Below are 10,135 nucleotides of genomic sequence, written 5' to 3' on the forward strand. Positions count from 1 at the left end.
GTGCGTACCTGTAAATGGACACGTTCTCAATGAGCTGGTTGGTGAGGCTGTCCGTCAGGATAATTCCCCGGGGTGTCACCTTCAGGGCCACCTTCTGCAGCTTCTTCCCGCTGGCCTTTGCCTGGAGGGCAGTCTGGGGTCAGAGGAGCCTGGCTGCCCCATTTGCAACCCCACCTTCCCGGGCGACACCTACTGCTCTGACCCCTCAGTCTAAGCTAATTGGGGGGCAAGAAGGGCCAAGCCAGCCAGTCCCCTCTGTGGCTGTCTCTGCTCTGCTCTCCGCCGTGGCCCCCCAGGGGCAGAGCAGACCGGCTTCCAGACTTTCAGGGCCATGGCTTCTCTGAGGCTGAATGTCGGGCCTTATTCCCGTGGCACCCAACAGGTCTGAGCTGCCCCCCTTTGAATGAGTCGCCCAGGGCTTGACTGTGCCCGCCAGGACTCCTGCCCGCAGCCTCCTGGAAAACGGAGCTCCTACCTCGCCTCAAGCCCCGTCTGCCAGCACTGGCCCTGCCACCCGGGATCTCACGGTCAGCAGGTCTCTCCTCGGGAGGCACGGCCTCAGAGAGGTGCGTTGACTTGCCCCAGGACCCTCTGCCAGGAGGGCCATCTCAGCCCAGCAGGTGACTCCCAGGGACTCAATGCCACCCACTGCATGTGCCAGGGCCACACCCAGGGAAGTCCCCAACACCGAGGCAGGGAGCCTGCCGGCACTAGGGGAGAGGAGGCAAGCCGAGGCCATGGCCGCTCAGCCAGGGAGCAGGGCACGGAGCCCTCTAGTCCAACAGTGGCACCGCCACAGGGCCCTCAGCTGGATGCAAGGCGCCGGCTCAGACCCAGCTGGGCCCCCAGGAGGGAGCTGGCCCAGCCCTGCCTGCCAGGCTCTCACGGTGGCCACGATCCTCTTGACGGCCGCAGCGGACAGCTCCTCGCCCTTGGGCTGCTCCACCAGCGTCACGCCCAGGTACTTGAGGCTGAAGACCATCCCCTCCAGCAGCGTCTCCCGCGTGTCGGTCCAGTTCTCGGGCAGCTCTGGGGCGGGGAGGACAAACCCTCAGACCCTGCTGGCTGAGCCCACCACCAGCAACTAGCCACCGCCCATTTCTGATCAAAGCCCCAAGAGACACTGGAGACCCCCGTCTAGCTTCATGCTTCATTTTTCATCGAGGGCTAACATCTTTCTTTTTTTTTAAATCATTTTATTGGGGGCTCGTACAACTCTTATCACAATCCATCCATCCATCCATTGTGTCAAGCACATTTGTTGCCATCATCATTCTCAAAACATTTTCTTTCTACTTGAGCCCTTGGTATCAGCTCATTTTTCACCTTCCCTCCCCCACCCTCTCTCACAAACCCTTGATAATTTATAAATTATTATTGTTTTTTTCTTATCTTACACTGTCTGGTGTCTCCCTTCACCCAGTTTTCTGTTGTCCATCCCTCAGGGAGGGGGTTATATGTAGATCATTGTGGTCGGTTCCCCCTTTCTACCCCACCTTCCCCTTGCCCTCCTGGTATTTTTACTCTCGTTATTGGTCCTGGGGGGTTATCTGTCCTGGATTCCCTGTGTTTCCAGCTCTTTCTGTACCCGTGTACATGGTCTAGTCTAGCAAAGCAAACATTTCTAATCAGCACCATGGAAAGAGGCTTGTCACGTTTCTCATGAACTCCGATGAGAGTCGAGCCAACGTGCTCGTCACACCCACTGCAGAGACAAAGCCTGCAAGGCCTGGCAGGCTCAACCCCCACCCCACCTCACCCAGCCCCTAAGTACAGGCCACAACCCAGATCTGCACTTCTGAGCACAGAGCCCGAATCCTCTGGCCGAGGGTCACCACGCCATTTTCTCACTCGGTCCTCAGGGCAGCCCCGTGAGCTCGCTAGCATCCCACTTCACAGCTTGGCTGTCACTAGACAAAGGCCCCGTGCAGTGAGTACAAGGTGGCACCAAGATACCTTCCCCCATCCCTGTCTGCATAGCCACAGCCACCAACAGGCTGGGAGTGTGGAGTGAGCGGTAGGGCCAGTGAGTGAAGGGAGGTGATTCTCAAACAACGCAGGAGGAAGGCTGTGCGAATGGATCAACAGCACAGAGTAGGTCAGCCGTGGGAAGCATTCTCAGAGAGCTGGTGTCAGGGAGGCAGCAAAGGCAGGGATGAAGCTGCCCAGAGGGGTTCCCAGGTTGTCCCCAGGCCAAGAAGACAGGCATGGTCCTGTGTGCTTTAGCAAACCACACACACACATACACACACACACACACACACACACACACACACACAAGGTTCCTCCCAGAAACGGAGGCCAGAAGAGGCGGTCCATGCTCCTGCCTGTCCCTTATCCCCCTCCCAGATCCTGCACTTGCAGGAACAATGGATGGACCCATACGCTGACGAGAACACGGTTCCTCAGCCTCACGTACAATCTTGGTTAGAGCAGGAGCTGGATTGGCATCAGCTTCCCAGGGTGGCCAGAGGCGGTGGGGAGCTAGCAGTCCTGCGCCTCTCTCCTCCTCCAGGCTCTTCCTCCCTGGTTCTAAATAAAGGGCTGAGCAGGAAGGCAGTTTCAGACTAGGCACAGCTGCCTCGGGGTGGCCGAGGCCCTAGCACGGCTGGTGGCTTCCGAGCTGTGAGAAACACAAGCCTGGGTCCAGGCAGCCTCCCCTTCCCCCTGTCCTCACACCCCTGCCAGCTCCCATGCTAGAACCCCTAGACTTGATGGGTTCTGCCCCACCCCCCACTCCTGCCCTCACATCTCCCTGGACCTGCCTTGACAAGCCACTGGCCTCATGTGAAAAGACATTCGTGTGACAGAGGGTACCGGCTCCTCTGGCCTGAGCTCCAGCAGGACAGGGGGACTCAGTAACAGGTCATCAGCCCTGGGTCTGACATTCAGCTAGCACCCGGGACCCACCCTCTAGCCTGCCCCCGACTCTGGCCCTGACCCGCTGCTCTCTAACCTCTGTTCCCCGGCCTCTACCCCTCTGTGAGGCCAGTCCTAGAATGGATGGGCCCCAAACCCAAAGTGACCCCCATCCTCTGTCCCACCAACTAAAGTCTATTCCATTTGATCCTCAAAATCAAGGGGGGAAAATCAAGAAGTCTGTCTTGCATCCCCAGGCCTGTGATGGGAGCCAGAGTCGAGTCACATGGGCCCAGCTCCCCCTCAAACTGAGAAAGAACCACAGTACCATTAGCAGTGGGCACCCAGAGCAGCCCAGTGTCCACACGGACACTGACAGCAGCGGTCACCACCATTCCTTCTAGCCCTCCCCATCCCCTTGTGAAAAGCCGAGGCCCAAGGGAACCGTAAATGGATGTACTGGACACTGAAGTCCAAGCCCCCAGTCATTTCCTTGCACCACTTTACCATGTGGCAAATCCCCTTGATTCTAGCCGGAAGCCTGGGAGACAGTAGCTCCAGGTGCTGGACTATTTCCTCCCATGATTCCGAGTCCCTGAGGTTTCTCATCCGAAAAGACGCCAAGCCATCACCTTCACCCCCAGAACCACCTAAGCAAGAACGGCAAATGACGAGCTGGCACGCCTGGTACCCGACCGTGTCCTTGGCAGAAACTGCTGATCAATTGAGGCTCAATCTCCCTCTGATCTACAGAGGGGCTGTAGACTAATTCTCAACACCAGGCTCCAGGCAGGCTATACCAATCAATCAGGATTGGCTTGCTCCTCTCATTAGCCATCTCTGCCCCCTACCAAACATCCCTCCTCCCCGCTCCCCACCCACTTTGATGACCCCACTCCCCCATTTCCTCCAGCTCAATTCTTTCCTGGCCCCTCTCCAAAGCCACTTCCGCTCCCTCCATTCCAAAGGGCCAAAGTTTGCCAAGGTCACTGATGGCCTCTTTGCTGTCAAAACATTCCCCAGTCCTCCCTGACCTCTGAAATGCTTGGCATTTTTCTGCCTTTCTCCTTCCCTGGCCTACCCCTTCTCGGACTCCACCAGCTCCTGGAGGAAGACCTTGGCAGACCGGCCACCAGTCTTGAGCTTTGGAGACCCTCTGCCCTCGAAAGCCCTCACTTGTCAGCAGAGAGGGATGTGACAAGGTCGCACAGCACGTCAGAGGGGAGCCCCCTCCTCCAAGGGTGGGTCTGTGACTACAGGCAGTTCCCACAGTGATCGCTGGAGGAGGTCACAGGAAGCCCCAGTTTCCTCTCCCACAAGATCACCCTTGGCTGTCTGTCTGTCATCCAGAAGTGCTGGTCACACAGGGCTTCTTCTTCAAACTGTAGCAGCTACATTCTACCCCGGTGCCTTTGCTCAAGCAGCTCCCTCGCTGACCCAACCCCTAGGGCCTAGCCCTACACACTCGGCCACCTCCTCCAGGAAGCCTTCTTAGGGCACAGCGGTGGCCAGTATGGCCTTCCTGCTGGAGTGATCCCAAGGGGGTGCTCGCACCCCAAGCCCCGGCTCTCTCAGCTGTAGCACAGGGTGAGGCAGTCTCTGGACAGACGGCTGTTCTGACCTTTAAATGAGATGTTTTGTTTTTTTGTAAATCATTTTATTAGGGGCTCATACAACTCTTATCACAATCCACACATACATCAATTGTGAAAAGCACATTTGTACATTCATTGCCCTCATCATTCTGAAAACATTTGCTCTCCACTTAAGCCCCTGGCATCAGCTCCTCATTTTTCCCCTCCCTCCCCGCTGCCTCCTCCCTCATGAACCCTTGAATGAGATTTGTTTTTAAGTGAAATAACGAGACAGAGAATATAAGCCCAGCCCAGAGGGCCCCGCCCCTGGTGGATGTCAGTCAACACGGTGCCTTCTGATGGAGCCAAGGCTTGCTCCTGCGGCACACCTGCCAAGCGGCCTCCGCACCTGTCTTCCCTCCCCCAGAGGAAGAAGGGCAGGACCTGACCCTCACGTTCCCTCCCAGAGGAAGGAGGAGAGAGAAGATGCTCCCCTGCTAAACACCGCTGTCCGGTCACATGCCCCTGGGCCCCAGCACCCCAGCCTCCTCCCCTGGGCAAGGTCTCCTTCCTGTGTCTCTGTGCACACCTCTCGCACCCCACGCTCTCACCACCGAAACCAGCACCCAAGGGCACTCAAAACAGACTGATGAGCAAAGTTTACTACACACCCAAGACGCAGATGGAGAGCCAGTGCCTGCTAGAGGCCACAGCCCTGTTCCAGCCCCAGGGCTGGGAACGACTGCGATTTTACAGCCGACCTGCAGCCCGGCCTATTACACAGCCTCGTCCACAGGTGCTCTGTCCAATCAGAGCTGGGCAGGGTGCCCCCAGGCCCCTTCAGCTGCCCAAGGGGCCCAGCCTGACCAGTGTCTAGAACGTCAGAACCCTAGCCAAGCTCCTGGGCCCGGAGGGACAAGCCCCGACCAGGACACAGGCCCTGAGCTGCTCCTGGCTTCGACTCAGCAGGGATCGGGCTTCAGAAGCTGCTGAGTGAGAGCGGCTCAGAGGGGACTTTGCCTGATCTGGAGTGTTGCTGCCGAGAGCAAGTGAGCTCCTGCCCGCCTGCCTCAGGGCATCACAGCGTCAGGAAAAGCGGCAGGGTGTGAAAGTGAGTCCCAAGTTAGCCGTTATCCTGGGGAACAAACACAGTGATAAAAGCCCCGCTGTCCAGTCATCCTGACTCAGGGGGACACTGAGGGCCACAGCAGAAACACCCCACAGGGGTTCTAGAGTTTGGCAGGGCTTTCTCCTGAGCACCCCACTGCCCCCGGGAGTTCAACCGCTGCACACCAGGCTTCCTCCGGACACCAGTGCGGTACCCCTTCCTCCCTGCCCACCTGCACTGAGATCAGGAGCCAGTCTGTATAGGTCGAGCCCTGGCTCTGCCACCTGGACCGTGCCCTAAGCCTCTGGGACCTCACATCCACACACTCACACCAGGGCAGAGGTCACGCCCTGCTGTCCCCGCCCCGGGCTGTTGTGAGACGCAAGTTCATCCAGAAGGAGTCTTCTGACCCGTCAGTGCCTGGTACACACCAAGTGCCAACACACCAAGTGCCAACGCAGCATGAGCTCATGTCATTCTCAGAGCATGGAGTGGGCAGGGCGAGCCCACCTTGGCGCCCCTGCTGCACAGTGAGACCCTCAGAGCCACCACCGGAGCATGTGCCCACTCCTCTCTCCTGCAGCCCACCATGCCCCGCTAAGAGGTCCTGCACAGCTGCCAGAAAGGGGCAGTGTAGCCTTGGACTAGAAGCTCATGAGAAAAGGGCCCCAGGCTCTCCTCTAAGGTCCTCAGCACCAGCTGTTCCCTCTGTGGGAGCATTCTTCCCCAGATCTGGTGCCCAGCCTCCTGGTGTGCATGTCTTTAGAGGTTCAAGGTTACCTCTCAGAGAGGCCTGCCTGACCCTTGCAGCTGACACCCGCACATCCCTGCTGGGTGAAGCACCTGCACGCACCACCTGACTTGTGCCCGCCAACACCTGCAGGAGAGCCCCAGGCCGCGGCCTCCCAAGCCACGAGTGACAGGAACTGCGGGGAGAGACCTGGTGACCTGCTTTTAGACTCCAGCCTCCGCCGAGGAACCCCAGTGGGGCCGGCTGAGCTGTCCGGTGAGCAGCCGGGAGTCCACACCGGCTCCACAGCACCTTATGGTAGCCCAAGGAGCACCCTGCACTCTGACCGCCGCCTGGGGGTGTTTCTAGAAGAACCTAGAAAGGGCCACCGTAACTGAAACAGCTGCCTCCTCCCTCTTGTTCTCACAGCACCTGCCACTCCCCACCACCGCACTACGGATTCATACCCACAGCTGCCGTGGTGTCTGCCGCCTCCACTGGGGTAACCACTAGGGTAACCAGTGCCTCCGCCGGTCTCTGTGTGGCACAGAGGCTCGCTCACTGCCACTGAGCCACTCCGGCTCAGGGCTGCCCTGCAGGACAGAGTAAAACTGCCCCTTTGAGTTTCCAAGCAGTACATCTTTACAGGAGCAGGCAGCCTCGTCTTTCTCGTGAGTAGCATCTGGTGAGTTTGAATCACCAACCTGGAGGTCAACAGCCCTGCCCACGGTACCAGAGCGTCGGTTCTGACTCACGGCGGGCCCCACGGACAACAGAACAAGACGCTGCCCGGTTCTGCGCCATCCTCACAATTGTTCCCATGTTTGCGCCCGTTAATGGAGCCACCGTGCCCATCCCTCTTGTCAATGGCCTTCCTCTTGACCACTGCCCCGCCACTTTGCCAAGCTTGACATCTTCCTCGGGGGGTGGGTCTCCCCTGCCGTGCCCAAAGGACGTAAGACAAAAATCTCGCCCTTCTTGCTTCTAAGGAGCAGAGCTCTGGCTGTACTTGTGAGGCGGACGGGTGCGTCCTCATTGGCAGTCCACGAGACTCTCGATACTCCTCTCCAGCACCACAGCTCGAACGCATCAACTCCTCACCAGTCTTCCCGATTCAGGTGCACTCAGTCCGCAGAGTAAGCTCCTTGCTCTTCAACACTCTAAAGAGGCATTGTGCCGCAGATTTCTCCAGCGCAATGTGTCACCTGATCTCTCGGCTGCTGCTTCCATGAGCTGATGGTGGATCCAAGCAAATGAGAGCCTTGACAGCTCCCATCTCTCTCCGTTTATCGTGATGTTACCTATGGTCCAGCTGTGAGGATTGGGGCCAGCCAGCCGACTACTCCACTGTGAATACCTGGAACTGAAGCGACCCGCTCCCCCACTCACCAGTCTAACCAGCCTCACTGGAACCTGCACCCCACTGTCCCTTCGCCCCTTCTCACGGCACAGCCCTTGAAGGAGCCCCAGGGTAGGAGTAACCCCAGAGGTGAGTCACTCTCCCAAGAGACAGGAAGAAAGGAAAATCCCGAGCCTGGGCCTGAAATCAAATACTTATGGTTCCTGCAGAGATAGGGGAAAGGCCGTGTGTGGGAGGAGCCAGCGAGCTGTCCTTTGAGGTCAGGATTAAGGGTGGGACAGAAGGCTTAGGGCAAAGAACCTCAGGCAAGTGGCCTCCCCTCACTGGGCTTCAGGTTCTCCACTAGCCAAACAATGACCACGCTGCGCTACTCCCGGTCCTGCTGCGGTTATGCACGGTCAGCAATTGGAATCCCCAGCTGCTCCCAGGGAGAAAGATGTGGCTTTCTGCTCCTTCCAAGTTCCTCTTTCAGAAACCCAGGGGGCAGTTCTGCGGGTCCTTACAGGGCTGCTCTGAGTGGAACTGACTCGGCAGCGAGCTGGGTTTGGTTAATGCCAATCCCAGCTCTGAGTGGTCCCGTCTAATGTGACCCCATGCTGGTTTAGGGCAGTCACTTAACCACAGAGCTCTGACCCTGAGCACTGGCCCCAGGGACTGGAGGAGTTAACAGCCTCAGGCAAGCCCGGCCCCAGCACCCCGCCTGGTGCACATCCTACTGCAGTCCTCAGGGGCACCCACCAGCATGGCGAGTTACGGCCACCAGCCCTCCTCATGGCCACAGAGTCCATGGGGCACCCAGTCCCGACCTCTGATGGTAAGACTCCCCTGCTCTGTCACCTCACGGGAGCAAATGGGGGAAATAAAACCCAAGAGGAAGCAAAACTGATGTGTAAACCATAAAGTGACCCAGACAGTATTTAGTGTATCAGGCACCCTCCCCTATGCCTGGTTTTGCTTCACCCCCACCCCAAACACCCAAGGTGGGTTAGTGCTATTTACAGTTTATTAACAAGAGATGGATAGGGCTTTGACCCCGGCTCAGGCGGCATCCAGAAGCTCAGGAGCAGCCTTGCTTGGGCAGATGGTGGCAGGCTCTGAGCCCCCAGCCTATTCCACACAGGATGAATCAGGGGTAAGGTCAGACAGCAAGAGGAAGGAAAGGAGATAGGAGAAACAGCTCGGTGCCAGGAGAGGTCATGAGTATTCATCAATTTCTAGCACGCCAGCTGGGTAAAATCACTCCTCCCCATTTTGCAGATGTAGAAACAGAGTCATAAAGGGTACGTGACTGACTTCAAGACCAGACTTAGCAGGCAATGTTCTTTTCTACCTGGCCCAGAGATGCCACTAAGCTCCTCTCCTTTGCCCAGGGCCCCCAGCACCCACACTGCATAACCCTGCCCTGGAGGCTGTCCCACCCACCCTCTCTCTGATCTCAGAGGAGAAACACAGTTTCCCCACCGGAACAGACCATCCGGCTCAGAAGCAGTGTGTCGACTCGGCCCTGGTGGAATCCCACAAATATGTAAAGTCGATATTTTGGGAACCAAGGAGCAAGGAAGATGGGCCCTGCCTGGCCTAGTTCTATAGCTCCACTCCCTCCAGTTGGCACCAGCCCAAGTTCCCAATGCCAGGTTTAGGCAAGGGAGCTTCAGAAAGTGCAGGGGAAATCCCCCCCACCCCACCCCCACGTACAGGAGGCAGCTAGAGCTGGAACAGTGGCCTGGCAAGGGGAGGGGCAGGGCGGGCAGGCTTCCAGGTCCCAGACACGCTGGCACTCCTAGGAGAGGGAGCTCGGGCTCCCCTGGCGGGCCTTGGAGGGCAGAATGGGAAAAAGTGCGTGTGGCTGAGCATGCTGGTTCCTGGAATGGGGAGAGGTGCTGGCCAAACCCGCCTGGAAATCAGGTGTGTGCAGGGGTCCTGGGCTTTGGCTCCATGTCTGCCACTAAGATGGAATGACACCCCCAGGGGAAGCCACTCCACCTCTGGGAGCCTCCACTTGCCCAGGTTTTGGAAAAAGGAGGGATGTGGGCTGGGTGTCTCAGGTCTCAGATGAGGCCTGCAACCTGAGACAAGAGAGCGGTGGTGAGGGTGGTGGTGTCAACAGGAGAGGGGAGGTTGAGGCTCCTCCCAGGCTCCCAGACACCCCTGGGAGGCGGCAGCTAGTCTGCTATTTGCCTGGGTGCCCTCGGGGCTTTAGAAGCCCAAGGGGCAGGTGCAAGAGAAAACAGGTTTCAAAAATAGCCGAGATGCCAGATTCCACGCTTTGGCAACGACGGGAGGGGAAGGGTCGACCTGGTCGGGGGGGCCTATGGGGACCACTGGCCAGGCCTCGCTCCTCAACCTTAAGCAGGCACCTGTGACTCCAGGCCAGGTTCACACCGGGGTGGGACAATTGATCTCTCAGCACAGCAAGGGTGCAAGAATACGAGGCCCCGGGCACCCTTCCCAGCCCCGGGTGCGCCCTCCTCTCCTCCGGCTCCGCTCCAGCCTCCCCCAAGTTG

At 58.2% G+C, this 10,135-nt stretch overlaps 1 protein-coding gene across 5 annotated transcripts in view; it reads right to left on the bottom strand.

The window, feature by feature from the left end:
- Positions 1-2,554, bottom strand: part of LDLRAP1 (low density lipoprotein receptor adaptor protein 1) — a 14,572-nt gene extending 12,018 nt beyond the window's left edge. The window contains exons 1-3 of one of the 5 annotated variants that reach the window (XM_045298919.1): positions 2,420-2,554; positions 887-1,029; positions 9-121 (exon numbers count right to left, since the gene is read on the bottom strand). In XM_045298919.1, the coding sequence (XP_045154854.1) occupies positions 9-121; positions 887-982 (209 nt within the window). In that variant the 5' untranslated portion in view covers positions 983-1,029; positions 2,420-2,554. Of the gene's footprint in view, positions 1-8; positions 122-886; positions 1,213-2,419 lie in introns of those variants that run through there. The other 4 variants (XM_045298921.1, XM_045298920.1, XM_004705346.2 and 1 more) reach the window with 4 other exon arrangements.
- Between the last annotated feature and the right edge of the window lie 7,581 nt (positions 2,555-10,135).

The sequence above is a fragment of the Echinops telfairi genome, unplaced genomic scaffold (genome assembly GCF_000313985.2).
Source record: "Echinops telfairi isolate 266 unplaced genomic scaffold, ASM31398v2 ScPeMD7_7457;HRSCAF=8495, whole genome shotgun sequence".
NCBI lineage: Eukaryota > Metazoa > Chordata > Mammalia > Afrosoricida > Tenrecidae > Echinops > Echinops telfairi.